Raw genomic sequence first — 16247 nt, 5'->3', positions numbered from 1 at the left:
TCTAATCAGCATATATTTACTTAACATCTAGCAACATTGGGAACACAAGGCAGATACTTTCTCACAAAATGTTTTAACAAGTAACATTTTTGGAAAGACAAATTGAAGACCTTTTACTTCTAACTGATATTTTACCCTCAGTTTTATGTTAACTTTGCTCGACATGTTAAGAAAAATGTTAGGAGTTACTCAAACCAGATTGTAATTTGAGACAGACATGCAGCTTGATAATGTAATTTCTTTGGTGGTCATAAACACCTTTGAGACCAAGTAATTTAACTATTAGTATAACCATGACAACGTCCGTATCAAATGTGGAGTGTGATGCAAGATGAAAAAAAATGTTAATCTGAGGGGTTTTTTCAAAGCATTATTGCTTCAATTTTAGGTCTTGACATCTCACTATGATGTGGCCAAGATATATATTTCTTATGCTATTAGAATTAAATAAAGATACAACCAAAATTAATAAAAAAATTTATTTTCACTTCAAATGAATTTGCTATACTTTGACATAACTTTTTATATCTACTTAATTTAAACATAATGATTTCATCAAGAAGTCCAAAGTGTCTCCAAATATAGTAGCAATTAAATTCCATTCCTCTTAAATGGGTAATCTGCTTACTTGTAGAATCACTGTAGCCACACGATTTAACATTTTTCAAGGCTCTTTGGATATCTGGCATATTTTATTACACATTTCCTATATACAGTTTCAACTTTATTAAGATGGAATAAACCCTCCTTAGGCTCATCGTCAAAGTTTGATCTTAAGCAAAATGTGAAAGATATTTAGTTCAAACATAGGATTGTTTTAGTTCTTTCTAGAATCTCAAAGAGTTTTTTGGGTGCTCCATTAGATTTTTTTTTTTTTTTTGTAGCAGGATAGTAGCTGTTTTTGAGGGGAAAAAAAGAAAACATCTGAGAAACAATATTGGTTGATCTTTTAAAATTGTGCTATCTTTAGCATAACAGTAAAGAAACAAGCAACTTTTGTCTAAGATCTGTATTGCAAATTTCACAACTGAAACCAAGTCATCATGGTCCTTTTCCCGTATGCACAGAGTCCTTGACGGTATACAACTGTTTGCTAAGAACTAGTGAACTAGAAATCAAGATCTTTGTAATCTCTTAATTCTGTCATTTAAAGTGATGCCAATTTGATAGAATGGCATTTTCATTTTCCTCAGTTGCTTCATTTTCTTCATTTGCAAAATTACTTTATGATAGTGGAAGAAAGCTGCATTTGAAGAATGTTTAATGTGTGCTTTGAGATCATTAAAGCTGATATCACTTTGCATACCAAGTGGTAGTATTCATATCCTTAATATACTAAAGTTCTGATAAAGTCAACCTTTAAAGAATAACATATCATGACCAATAGTTTATATATAATTCCATGATACAAATGCATCTGCAGTAATTACTCCCTCTTCTGAAATCTTGACATGAGCATTGTCTGTGCCACTCAGATTGGGACTTAGTATAAGCCATTTTCTATTGTTATTTATCCTTATACTCATATGTCCTATTTATCCAAACAGATTGTGAGCTCTTGAGGGTGAGGGTTGTGTATTCTTAGCTTCTAACAATGTGCCTTGCACTTAATAGATGTTTAATCAGTCCTTATTGATGATTAGGGGGATGTTCGGTGAGAAATACATCTTCTCATTCTCCTGAGCTAAAATTATGTGTGGGGTTTATTCTGCAGTAGGAAAATTGTTACTATCAAAGAGGGGAACACATGTCACTTGTTAACTCTAGCACCTTTGATAGTCTCCCAACATTCATTTGAGGTCAACTGGAATGGAAGTAGCTGACAATATTTAACCATCAAATATGTTTTACTGATGAGGTATCTATATCGTAAAGTTGTTCATTGATCATTATCACATACATTTGGTTATTATTTATAAAAGACTGAAAAATAACTAAAGTAATATGTCTATAATGTTTCCTCTATGGAGCTATGAATAATTTTAATTTGTTTTTTCATTATCTTTAATTTTTCTAAATTCTCCACAGTAAATTTAATGTCTTACAATCAGGAAAAAAAAAGTGATGTTCTGAAAATTTTTTGTTTCTCTTCTGGCAAACCAAAGTATGGAAAATGTTAATAATATAAATACCATCCTACATATTAATTTCTCATTTAAATGAACATCCAACAGGGGAAAGACTAACTGCCGGAATGCATTTTGACAAGAGCAGTACTTAATTGACAATATTGAAAAGGGCAATACTTAAACATAAACCCTACTCATTAAAAGTCCTTTAAGCAGCTTTAAATTAGCATAACTATACTCCATTTGTTAATTAAAGGTTAGAAAACAAATTTCTTCTCTCCTTGTCTCTAATCAGCGGAGTTTGGAGCTGGGATGTACCTGCTTTCATCTTCAGAGGAGCCCTAACATGGACACAGACTAAGTTATGTTCCTAGCCCAGGGAAATTATTGCAGAATTAACACCAGAGTCTTGAGGAATGTGTCTATTCTGTGTGTTGCCCAGTGGATATGCTTATATAATTTCTTAGGCATATGCTTATTACCAGCAAGAATTCAGATGGTCATTATTTAGTGAGAAAAAGTTTCAGGCAAATTTCCTGACAGGTATTTAAATATATCTATTCTTGACAACACCAGAAAATTTAACTGAGATGGCTTTGGTGCCAGGATATATCCCTTCAAAATACAACTTAGTGGAGATAAGGGATTTCAAGAGGCATTTGTCTAAAGTAGGCTTTGAAGCAAAGTGGAGACCAACAGCTCTTGCCTAAACCCATCTTTTCTGTAAGTTCTTCCTTCATCTACCTTATTCCAGCATCTGTCACTTAGACAAAGCATGATACAGAAAGAATACATTAGCCTGGCTTAATATCAAACCTTGTATGTCTGTTATCAGTTCTATATCACTCTATAGTGTCATCAGGAGATACTCAGTCAAATGGTTTAGTCAAAGCTAACGTTTACTGATATCTTTTTTTCTAAGAGTGTTGAAAATTTGATTGTTTAAAGTGCAAGTATGATTCAGCAAACCATTTATCAGAAAACCTAAAGAGGTAATGTTAAAAAAGTGGATTGAGAAACCTGAATTAAATGTGTTTTACCAGCCAAAGACTTTGAAACTGCTTTCCTGTGAGTGATTGGAATGGAGCAGAACAGTCAATTACTGACTGTAATTAAGAAGTGGATGCATTTAAACTGTAGAGAGCAGTAGCAGACTTCTCCAGACTGCCTAGTAACTTGAAAGATTAGTGGGAAGACCAAGGAAAGGATGTAAACTGTATCTTTCTGATAGTATGTTTTGAATGAATTGCATTCACATAGTTCTCTGATCCAGCTTCTCAAAATGAATTCATAAATCACTGATTATGTACAATTAATGCACTAATATATTTGGACAAAGAAACTTTTAAAGTACATTTTGCTCTTGGTTGTGTTAGCAGTAAAGATCCCCTTTGCATTGCGTAGCATGCACCAAAAATGCAAATGCACTGCTGAAGTACTTAAATTTTATCACTGTTTGAATTTACTAGACTGAAAACTGAACCATATTGGCTCTTTCCTAAACCCTCAGAATATGTTTGTTTCTCGTACTTTGAAAATGTTCCTTTTTATAATTTTAATATTGGTTTATTTATAATGGCAGAGAAATAGGTTGTACACTGCATTTGGGCTAATTGATTTTTCTTTGTGTATGTTAACAAATTGTAACATTATATAATACATTCTTAATCAAAATATTTACCTTCAGATTAGGACGAAGGTAGAGGTCAAGGACATTACTAGTTTTCTTACGTTAGTTAGAAGTGACCTTATATTTTTAGATTACTATTTCTGTGGCAACACTCTATAAAGTAAATATTTGGAACTTTATGTAAGTAAAGAACATCGTAAGTGTGTTCAGATAACTAAGCAAACATCAGCTTAACTGTCTTTTACTAGATACATAAAACAGAGGACTATTTGGAGGCTATTTTGAGCCATTCCGAATCTTACACGCAATTTTACTTAAAAAAAAGAGTGATAGGCCCTGGTAATCTGTCAAATGCTAGTGTGGATAATTAAATTCCTCTTATTTTCTAATCTTTCACTTCTCATAATTTGCATGTACTTTGAATAGTTCCTTTTCTTACAATTGTAAAAAGTTGGGATCCAACTCACTCAAGAATGGTTGCATTGCAGCACTGAGTAATGTTGCATCTCTAAATAGTTTTTTCTAAAAATCAATGCAAATGAATATATATGTATGTGTGTAATCAAAGATTGCTTTAAAACTCCAGGATTATTGTCATTAAATGTTGCCATAAGAATCACTGAAACCTTCAGAGTGAGCTATTTGGAGTAATAATTGTCGCTTTAATGATAGAATTACAGAGACATTTTGTAGCATGATTTGTGATTTTCTGAACTTATGCCACATTTCAGCGTTTACCTCCTATTTAGAGGAAGTAAGGCTGAGAAGAGGTGACTAGCTCCTGACTGAGTATTTTGAAATGTCAGTCCTCTAAACCTCTGAAGCCTTGCTTAATGTGTGACAGTAGTTGGGAAATGTTCATCTTCCTGTTGAAACAAAAAGTCAACAATACAAAGGGAAAATCTTCACAGTTCAGATTGATAGCTTAATACGAAGAGCATGTCCACACCCACTCTAATCAAATTCTTGTCTAAGTAGTCCTTTATGTGTGAAATCAAGAGCATTGCTCTGTTTTCTATAGGGTCACATTCTTCTCTCACAATTCCAGGGAGAAAAAGATTCCCTGCAATGAAAAACATATAGTTGCATGCTAAATATTGCCAACTACTTAACAGCCCTAAGAGTCTGGAACAGGAATGTTCATTTGATAAGTACTCTCCATGAGAGGTTCAAATATGTAAATGAACTTTTATTCTAATGTACTCCCTTTGTGGGGAAATTGGTCCTTTATTACTTTCCTATAGATCTTTATGATAGGAAAGTAGAAATAGCCAAATGTTATCCGTTAGAATGACCTTTTAGAAAAGTCTGCATTAGTCTGTTTGGTAAATAATCTGTTTTAGTGCCCTCCATAAAAGAAAATCAAATATAGAGATACTATTAGATTTGAAAGAGACAAACAGGAAAGAGCCAAAAGTGCAGAATGAATTCTGACACACCCGGGTGCATTTTTCTGAGGTTCTGACTTAAGTGGATACTGTCTGCATTATTCTGAACTTCCTGGCTTGCTTTCTCCATGAGTTGGAGTAATTCAGCTTTAGGCCTACTCTGAGTTAATTGTTCTATTATTAAAACAATAATATATTTTTTATGACATGAAAAAATCGTTTATAGAGAGCAGTTCAAAATGATCCTAGTCTCCCAGTTCCCAGAAAGACAATTACTGGAATACAAGAAAATATCTGAGTGTATTAAAGTGTGTTTTTTAAAAAAGTATATATTTTTTAATGTAAGAGATCTATTTTATTTTATATGGTTTGCTTACCTCTCGATTTTTTTTTAGATCACAACAGTATCAGGAAATGAGTTCCTTCTGCAGTCAGATATTGACTTCATCATATTGGATTGGTTCAACGCTATCAAAAATGCAATTGACAGATTGGTATGTATTTGTTTTGGCTGTTACCTTTATTAATTAGAATGTAGTCATTTAAATCTATTGCTTAGGCATAAGCACACATGCATTTAAGTAGATCCTATGAATTGAGAGTAAGTTATTTTAAGTTTAAATAGTCCACGAAAACCATTTTCAATAGAGAGGATTTGTGGAACTAAATGTCATTTAATTTCTCTCTTTCAAAAACACAGTGCATTCATTTTTTTTCCTGAAATAACACAGACATTCATTCACTGAAGGCTGTAAAAAGCACACAAGAGCTTAATAACTACTGAATTTTCACATTTTCAGTTTATGCAATCTATAATACATATTCTTGAAAATAAATATCAATGTATTTAAGCCCATACTCACTGTTATAATACCAGTAAACAATAATCCTTTGTACTGATTTTCATTGTTCTTCCAGCTAAGCTAGATTCTTCTTCTCACGAAAATTACGTATCTAGAACTTCATGAAATTACCCTAAATTCACACATTTAAAGTATGGTCTTAAAAGAGTCAAATTATTTAAAACTACTCATTTTATACTGTTTCTTGACCAAACATCTTATTTTAGGACACTAATATTTGCAAAATCTTGAGAAGAAAATATTCTTGAGCGCTTTTAATAATGTATACAAAAACTACGACATTTTTGTGTAATTTTACTGCGATTTAATCACACACTTCCATTATATAACTTTGGGATCAAAACTTTAAAAAATAAAATAACAAATTGACTTTTCCCCATCATCAATATAGTTCCCTTATCCAGGCACACATGAGTGCTCATGCGCACACACACACACACACACACACACACAGATTGCTGTTGTCATTAAGAATGGACTCTGGAGTCAAACTTCCTGCATTTGAAAGTTTGAATCCAGGTTCTATCATTTACTAGCTGTGTGGCCTTAGGCAAATTACTTATCTCTTTTGGCTTCAGTCTCCTTGTCTGTAAAATAAGGATAATAATAATAATACCTACCTCATAGGATTACTGTGATGATTGAGTTAATGCATGGAGTGCTTGGGGTATGCACAGCATTTAGTAAGTTATATATATATATATATATATATATATATATATATATATATATATATATATATATGTATGTATGTATATGTGTGTGTGTGTATATATATATATATCATTATTAAATTTGAAAATTGAGCTTAGTTTAGGGGCCCTATTCCAAAATAATTACTTATTTCAAACTCTTTAATCTAACAGCAAAATAGATCACAGAACTATTCAGTGCATTTTTTTCTTCCTTGTAAAATTATCCCATCTAATTGTCATTTCCAGCCAAAGGATCCAAGTAGTCCTTCAAGAAACCTGGAATTATTTAAAATTCAGAGATCCTCCAGTACTGAACTACTAAGTCACTGTGATAGTGATATAAAAGAACAGAAACCAGAGAACAGGAAATCTTTAAGTAAGTATTTTTTTTTGACTTGCTCATTTTAACTCTGTTTAAATGCAGTGCTTATGAAATATAAATGCATTGAAATGAGATTTGAGCCAAACTCATACTACTCATGGAAGATTCGTAACCATTTTCTGGCCAGGGATTCATGCACTGGAGGGCAGTCTGGGCGCTTTGCATGCGTCATTGTTGGTAATGCCTTTTGAAAAAATAATTGTTCCAAGGTCGTGGTCTCTGCTTACAGCAAACCTCTGAATCTCTGAGTAATAACCATGGCATTCAGATTGGTGATTGATTTTGAGAGTGGGAAATGTCAAGTGTCTCCAAATCTTGGTAAGCTGACTATTTGATTTCCATACATTAAAAGATATATGAGTGACCAGCATAGTTGGTTCAACATAAACCAACAGACTATGCAACTTTCTACACTTTTAGACCACCAGAAACATTTAGAAATGTGGAATGTGGATTAGATGCCCTCCAAGGTCACATCTATTTCTAATATTCGAAAAGAAATGAATTTGAAATGAAAAGGACTAGTCTGTCCACTTATATAGTGACCTTGAGCATATCTCTTAACCTTCTTCACCCTGATTATTCCTTAATAAAGGGAGTTATGAAAACGTGTCGTGCATATCTCACAGAGTTGACATGAGTCTCAACTTCCTAAAAGAACAAGTAGATATCTCTGGAATTAGAGAAGAACAATTTCCCAAAGTCTGGTAAATTATAATACCTTTCTTGCATCATCTGTCTACCTACACTGAATCTTCTGAATCACCATTTTTTCTGCAATTTCCCTCTGACCGAAGATCAGTGTAGTTATATCCTAGCTTTTTGAACTTAAGGAGAACTTAGTAAGTAGAGAAAGGCTGATTATGGAATATCTCCTTATCTACATATGTATATGAGTAAATATGCTAGATGACCATATGTGTAGATACACATACTTGTGTGCATTAGAGAATATTATACATATGTATACATAAATATACATGTACATTCACCCACATGGCAAGAAAGAGGGAAACTATTTATATGTGATATTATATCTTCCAAATCTAAATTATTAGGAACCCAAATCTAGAAACAGCATGACAACTTTGAGTTGGAACACCCTTTCAAAACTGTCATTATTCAGGGCTTCCCTGGTGGCGCAGTGGTTGAGAATCTGCCTGCCAATGCAGGGAACATGGGTTCGAGCCCTGGTCTGGGAAGATCCCACATGCCGCGGAGCAACTAGCCCCGTGAGCCACAATTACTGAGCCTGCGCGTCTAGAGCCTGTGCTCTGCAACAAGAGAGGCCGCGATAGTGAGAGGCCTGCGCACCGCGATGAGGAGTGGCCCCCACTTGCCACAACTAGAGAAAGCCCTCGTACAGAAACGAAGAGCCAACACAGCCATAAATAAATAAATAAATAAAATTTAAAAAAAAAAAAAAAAAACTGTCATTATTCAAAGAACCATACCATAATTTCAACAACTGTTAGGTACATATTTAGTTAGCCAGTTGTGTTAAGTTAGAGCTTAAAATTATCAGTGTTAATGTCTTGGACTGTATGGTGCTTTCCAAATTATTTGTGGAAGATAAACAATGCCATTTTAAAAAGTTTTCCATATGATGGTACAGTTTGAAGTTATCTCATTTGAAGATTTCTCTTTAATTCCTGGTCATTGTCCCTCTTGACTTTATATGGGATCAGACATAAGATTTTAGAATTAGAATTCAACTGTGAGTACATAATTAATGTTAACTACATAAACATTTGTAGTGGATGTAAAAGGATGCATGAGGCAATGAGCAGTAGCTCTGGAATCTCAGATATAATTGCTGGTTTGGAGGAGACCTTGGCACATTTCTGAAGCCTAAAGCTCAGGAGAAAATAAAGGTTTATAAAAGTGTGTGTGAGAAACATTGAGGTAAATGGATTTTGTATTCAGCAGTAGTCACTTGAAATGTTTTCAGACCATACTGGGGAAAAAAATTCCTACAGGTAGAATACCAGCCGCTTCTCTTTAGAATTTATTTTGAACTGGGAAAGACAATTATTTGTCTATTTTGGGCTTAAATTCAATCCTGTCTAAAGACAAGGAAAGAGACATATGATTCATTCTATTCATTTCAAAATGTATTTAACTGTATAATGACCTCATATTAACCTTTTTCTTTGCAGTTAAAAAGTAATGATAGCTAGCAAATACTGAGTACTTAATATTCAGGCATTGTTCTAAGTGCTTGTCTTATATTGATTTACTTAATCCTTCTACTAACCCAATGACATAGGTACCATTATTAACCCTATTTTTTAAGGTGAGGAAACTGAGGCACAGAAAATTAAAGCAACTTGTACAAAAACAAGTTATGGAGACAAGTTTCAAACCCAAGAAAACCGATATTAGAGTCTGTGCTTTTAACCATCACACTATAGTGAAGTGAACAAATAAAAGGTAAACTTAGTTTATATTAACCTTGGACTTGGGTGGAAATATTACATTAAAGATGAGATCCATATAAATCAATAAATTTAAATAGGGACCCAAAAACATATTAGCAAAAGAATTAAAACCAGATGTTGCCTTTGGACTTTGATCTCACTGTTAAACTAAAAGGGTCATTTAATCTTTACTGCTAGCTCTAATTTTAGAAAATGCTTCTTTTCTGTATTTTGGTGGATATTTATAGTTGTAAGCCTTTTTTAGGACTAGTATATTTTTTGCAACGTAGGATACAGTTAATATCCATCTAATACTTTGAATGAAGTTCATTTGGTATTTACATATTCATTTTCATTTGAAAGGCATAATGATTGACCCACCCACACAATATCAAATTAGCTATGCATTTAAAATAGTGATTGGCATATTTTATATTTGATGCTTTTTAAAATATTTTTTCAAGTAGGAAATAGGCTCTGTGAAACCCCTCTGATCTCAGTCCCAGATTTGAGCACCCAAACTTAGGTTTTTAAAGCATGCATTCGGTTTTGTGTCACCCTCTTGAGATTAAATAATTATGTGGAGTTAGAGAGTCACAGTATCTCCTTCCTTATTAGCAGTCTAAGAACAAACTTTATTGTCAGTTTGCTGCCTTTGGCTTCCTGTGCCCTTGATGTTCCCACGAGTTTTGTCGCCAAGATTGTAGACAGATAAAGCCAGAATTACTTTTTTTAAAGGCATGTGAACATCATTAGCAGCTAACAGGTGGTCATTTCATTGTCCAGTTTCTCTGTATAACATGGGAAACAAAATATGTACTTTCAGTGAGTGAATCAGAAAGTTAAGAGCTTAAATATACTTTCCTTTTTAAAATATGATTCTAACCTGCCAACACTATTAAGTACTAATCAGATATTTTAAGATATCAGTGGAGTCTAATAGACAAGAAGCCAGAAAATTCAATGTAAGGGCCAAATCACTGTGGGAAATTCAGGACACCAGCATGGGATGAGAGTGGGAGAGCAGCTCTCCAGGGAGGGCCGTTATGGAAAGTGGAGAGTCAGTCAAAGAAAATGCTAACACATTTTTCCGAGGAAAGAGAAGTGTCTTCCACTGATGGCAAAGAGGAAAAGCTCAAATATAAATCCAAGAAACCTTGGAGAGCTTTCTCAACTTTTCTGAGCTTTACTTTCTAGATCTATAAAAATGGATCTAATACTGTCCTTGCAGGATCAAGTGAGAATGTGAAATTAGATATGTAAATACTTAGCTCACAGCAGGCACTCAATAAGTAGAAGCTCTTATTATTACCCTCTATGTCCCCAAGCAGATGGCACCAAACTAGGGCATGAGCCAAGGGTGGTGTCTGATAGAAGACTGGAGCAAGGCATATATACTTGACATCTTCTCTCTGAGTGTAGAGAAAATAGGGGAAAGGAGCCAGAACTGGATATGGGAGTTATGGCTGCAAAAATCTAAATATGAGCAGCTGGTCTTTCCCCTGTCGACTCCCTAGGTGAAAATGGCAGCCAGGGCATTCTTGGGAGCAGCACATCAGGAACTAGCACAAGGGAGCCAAAAAATACTCTTGATTCATTTATGCCCAGAAGAGCAGTTCATTAAGAAATTCCAGTTGATGGAAAGGATTCAGCATTTAGCCATTTCACCATTGCTTTAGCCATACCTTTAGTTTATTCCCTCATTCATGTATTTATTATTTTTCATTAATAGATATATCTGAAGGCACACCACTAAAATTCTTGGCTCCACACATCTGTACTTTAAACTTTTAAAATTATTTTTGTATTTAGATTATGCTTTAGGAGTAGTATATCTCATGCTAATCAGTTGCTAAGCTGTAAATCCATGTATGGAAATCTTGAATAAGTTTATACAAAATTGATAGTTAGCATTATAAATAAGCACCCCAAAATGAACATAAGTTAGAAGAATAAAATCAAAAGTAATAGAACCGAAAGGAAATGGGTTTCCTGTTAACTGTCTTTTGATGAAACCATCATAAAAACCAAATGTGTTCTGGGTGAAATCCTAAAAGTATTTTAAATATGGATTTCCTAATTCCACAGCTCCTTAGTGATGTATGTAACAAGAATGTATGTACAAGGCTACAGGAATAAAGATAAGAATGGAAAAATTGGATTGAGATATTTATACAGTGCAGAAAATGAAATTGCTTGTGAAACTTTAGTGACATTTTTGTTTAAAAATTTGCCTGCAAAGTAATAATGGTCATGCCAAGTGAAAACAAGTGTGATAGAGAAGACAGTTAATTTTTGTGCTAATCTAAATAATTATAATACTGGCCATTCACAACTGTATGTAGACTAAGTTCTCAAAATCCAATTGTAAACTGGTTGCTTAGACCTCAACACATTTTCGTAAGGAAACCATGTACTAGCCGCAAAAGCACACTTGAATCTTATGCAATCATTTTGAATGTTGTTTCTAGGGAACAGTTCATTCTGAGTTTGTTGCACCTCTGTCCTAGGAGCTCTGCCTTCCCAGTAGCATTGCTTTCCATCTGGTTTCCCTTTTTCTCCTCCCCCCACCTTTACACCAACTCCACCAATGCAATCAGGATTCTCAGAATGGCTTTGTCCAGGAGATTCCTGGACCCTGAAAATCCCCAGTGATGGCAAGTAGGGAATGCAAGGCCTCCAAGCCAGAAGAAGTAATCAGAAAAGGAGAGAATGAAGGACTGGAGAGGAAGTTTTTGCAGCATGGGTGAGGAAGTGAGTCCTCAGCAAGGACAGATGTTCTTTGTAAGACATGTTTGTAATGAGAGATTAGTCTGGCATTGTCCCAAATGTTAACATTTGTTGAATCTAGGTGGTATCTATAGGAGTGATCATGATGCTATTGTTTTCTCTATGTTTGAAAGTTTCACAATTAAAAACTGGAGTATACACACACATACACACACACACACACAATTAGGCATTACTCATGTTCACAATTCAATAAAAGAATATATACATTTTCGAATTGTAATTTGAAAATTTCAAAAGAAAAGTCAAATTTTCTGAGTATGAGTTACATTAAGACCTCTTTAAATATAAAACATTGATAAATCATTATTTTCCTACTTTTTCTCCAAAAGCCAATATATTTTTTCTTGTGACTACTGTGACCTTTCTGGTAACTATATAATTAACAAAATTTATTAAAATGTTTATTATTATCCAAAATGGAAAAGTCATACTAGTTTCCTGGATAAATATATAATTAGCAATTGTTCACAACATATTGTGAGGCCTGTTCTGGAGAGTCATATAAATACATATGTTAAAGTTTCTTCTTATTAAGAATTTTGTATAAAACAGCCTAATCTTGCCAATGCATGAAAATAGTAAGATGAATAAGCCATCTGCCAAGAAAATGAAAACAATATTAAAATTGCATAAAGAAATTATATCTAGCTCTGAAGAAACAGAAAATCTCTTACCTGGACACACATACAAAAGATCATAATAGTTGTGTAGAATATTATGGATAAATGTGTTGTCAGAAAGATCCAGATTCAGATAAGGTGGTCAATTATCTGATTTTTTTTTTCCCACTAAAATCAATATTGGTACCCTGGCACCAATTTCATTCAATATCCACCTGAGAAAAATAAACTATTGAACTAAAGTGTGAAAATAAAAATAAATTTGTTTTACTATAGTTACGTTGACTTAAAAAAAAAAAAAAAACGCGCAATGTGAGAGTTTTATTTGGGGCAAAATGAGGACTGCAGCCCGGGAGACAGCATCCCAGATAGTTCTGAGAAACTGCTCCACAGACGCAGGGGGCAAGGTCAGTATATATGTGATTTTGGTGAAGGGGAATACATGCAATCAAGCACATATTTTTTACAGACGGTTTCTGCTAGTCACAAGGAGCAGAGGTCACCATGAAGGATTTTAGCACTTTTCCAGATATGAAGAGATACAAGAATTGGTGTCATAAAATTGGCTCCTGAAAAAATCTAACTATCTGAAGACCTGTTCTGCCAGTTTTTCCCAGAGCACAGAGTGCCTCATTTCTGCTCTCCACCTGAACTCCTTTCAGGGGGTGTTGAAAGTCAGCAGCTGCAGCAACATATGATTTAATCCTTGTAGAGGTAGATGGCAAGGGCCAATAGAAAATGCCAGTTCGTAGTTGACATTTAAGACAGACAATATCTAAGGAACGGTGAGTGTCAGCTCTCTTCTTGATTGTTTCCCACAGGTTAAGGGAGTTCTTTATTTCAAAATATTCCAGTTTGGGGCTTCCCTGGTGGCGCAGTGGTTGAGAGTCTGCCTGCCGATGCAGGGGACACGGGTTCATGCCCCGGTCCGGGAAGATCCCACATGCCACGGAGCGGCTGGGCCCATGAGCCATGGCCTCTAAGCCTGCGCGTCCGGAGCCTTGTGCTCCGCAATGGGAGAGGCCACAACAGTGAGAGGCCCGCATACCACAAAAAAATAAAAATAAAAAAAAATAATTCCAGTTTGGTGAAGAAAAAAATGAAAAGTTTTAAAAGAAAATTTACATTGCCAAAGCTGGAAGAGTTAAACATTATGAGAAGAACAAACAAACAGTAAAGATTAGATGCACACTTGATAATCAGACATCTGAATCACTTTGTCAAAACAGTATTATTCACGAAGGTTCCAGGGCTTCACTGAGGCACTGTGTGACCACAGCAATTGTTCTGACGTGTTTCCAAGACAGCAGCAATTCAACTTTCCTGGGACCCATAGATTACAGTCTCTTCAAAACATTCAGTTCTCCGTGAATCATTGGATAAGAGGACTTAGTTATAAGCTGAGCAAAGGATGTTCTGATTAATCTCTTCCTTCCCATCTAAGGGGTTGATCTCGCTCTCTGACCTGTCGGTGTCCATTGTCATGTATCTTGTAGCATCAGCTACTCTGAAAGTCTATCTAACCCTATCAGCACTCAAGCACTAGATCACCCCATCTCCTCTTGACCCTGGCAGTAACTCCCTGACCATATTTCCCCTTAGATGAACTGCATTTAATCAATTTCTGATTTCATTAGGTCAAATGGCATCTTTCCTTCAATAATAGGCCAGATCCAGAGGGCTGTTTGCTGTAACTCTCCAGCAATACTTCCTTAGCATTAATACACTACTGTGATTGTAAACAATAGAAAAAAAATGTCCTTTGATCTCCTCTGAAAGTTTCTCCTCTCTTTATTCCATGACCCTAGAATGGGCATATATTAATATTTTCTTGTAAAGTTAGGTATATGATATTTGTTTACTGGTGTCATATCAAGTTTAAAGTATCTTAGCTAAACATGATATTTAAAGCATTCTTACAGTGAATCTCTGTGCAGAAAAAAGCATTCTTTTGAATGCAAATGATCAACTCTTTCTGTATACAGAATTTATCTGGTATCCTTTTTGTTTCTGGAGTGTAGGAATAATGCTACTTTTCTTCAAAATCATAAAAAAAAAAATTTGATTTTTAATGCATTTATTTGGGTGTCCCAAATAGGCCCAAAAGTATGCTTAGGGAAAACATTTAACTGTAAACATGTATAATCGATGAGATTTTCTTGGAAAATAAGTTTATTTCTCATTATTCATAGTAAAGCCCACATCCATGTAAGGAAAATCAGGTATTGCTTTCCTCCCAAAGTATGAGTTGTATCCAAAAATACCAGCTCTTTCCATCGAAATGCAATAAAATGTGATCTGTAACATTAGGACTCTTAGCTTCCTTCAAGAAATGGCTTATGAATGCCTGGAGAATGGTATATCAGTCTGCCAATTCATCTTTCTCTGATTATTTAAATAGAACCTAAATACTCCTGCTACCCAATTTCAGTAATGTAAATATACCCTTTTTGTATACAAAATCAATTGGCCTAAAAAAATAGAGGTAAAATAGGAGATGCAATGGCTAAATATGAAATATAGGACTGGGATAGTGCCGTCAGAGATGGTGACCTTGAAACTGAAGTCAAAGGTTAAGAACAATTTCTAATCAAATTACTGCATTGGAATAGCTCAAGTCCAAGTTCCTCAATAGAAAGCTATCACTGAGTCCTCTTTTCCAGTTTTTTCCCACCTCTCTCTGACCCAAGATTTATGTTCCAGGAAAATGACAGTTATAATCCCTGATGCATGCTACTCTGTGCTGATGTTTATATTTAAATCAGTGTCTATTCTTTGCTAAATTAACATCCTGTTTGACTCAGCTCAAGCCACACCTCCTCCAAAAAGCTTTCCCAAACCTCTGTGGTGAGTTAGGACATCCTTAGTACTCAGTGCGTATCTCTACCATCGCAATAGCCAAAGTGGGTTACAACAAGCTAATTATCCATGTCTGTTTGTCTGTCCACTAGACGGCCAGACTCTAAAGAGAACTCTAGTTTACCTTTATCTGCAACTAGCAGAGTGGCTTGATGATATTTGAGAGTACTCAAAAATGTGCAGTGCTAAATTAGTGAATGAATGGATGAGGATATTCAAATGGCCATTATCAATGTACTTCTCATTCTGTGCTAAAAATGAAGATAAAATTGCTGAAGCATTTTTAGGAACAATAATGGATTATTTCTTCATCCTGACTGCTTGTACTGGTTTGGTATTTTAAGGTCACTATTTGTATGTCTCTCTTAGTTTTCTCTTAGAACTGTACATCTCAAAGCAATGGTATATTTTTGCAGGTCTCATGTACTGTACCTAGCAAAATCATGTATAAGTAAGTGTTTCAATGAGGATTCAATGAGGATAAAGGTGACTAAGATTTGGGGGAGAGAAAAGAGAATATCCTAATCC

General features: G+C 34.7%; 1 protein-coding gene across 2 annotated transcripts in view; it reads left to right on the top strand.

Annotated features, from left to right (window-relative positions):
- The window catches only part of ARHGAP15 (Rho GTPase activating protein 15), a 618549-nt gene that overhangs the window by 303506 nt on the left and 298796 nt on the right, over positions 1-16247 (top strand). For both annotated transcript variants that reach the window (XM_081242631.1, XM_081242630.1), the window contains exons 7-8: positions 5483-5581; positions 6892-7021. In XM_081242631.1, the coding sequence (XP_081098757.1) occupies positions 5483-5581; positions 6892-7021 (229 nt within the window). The remainder of the gene's footprint in view (positions 1-5482; positions 5582-6891; positions 7022-16247) is intronic.

The sequence above is a fragment of the Mesoplodon bidens genome (assembly GCF_964165515.1).
Source record: "Mesoplodon bidens genome assembly, chromosome: 8".
Taxonomy (NCBI): domain Eukaryota; kingdom Metazoa; phylum Chordata; class Mammalia; order Artiodactyla; family Ziphiidae; genus Mesoplodon; species Mesoplodon bidens.
This window is presented reverse-complemented; position numbering and strand designations above follow the sequence as displayed.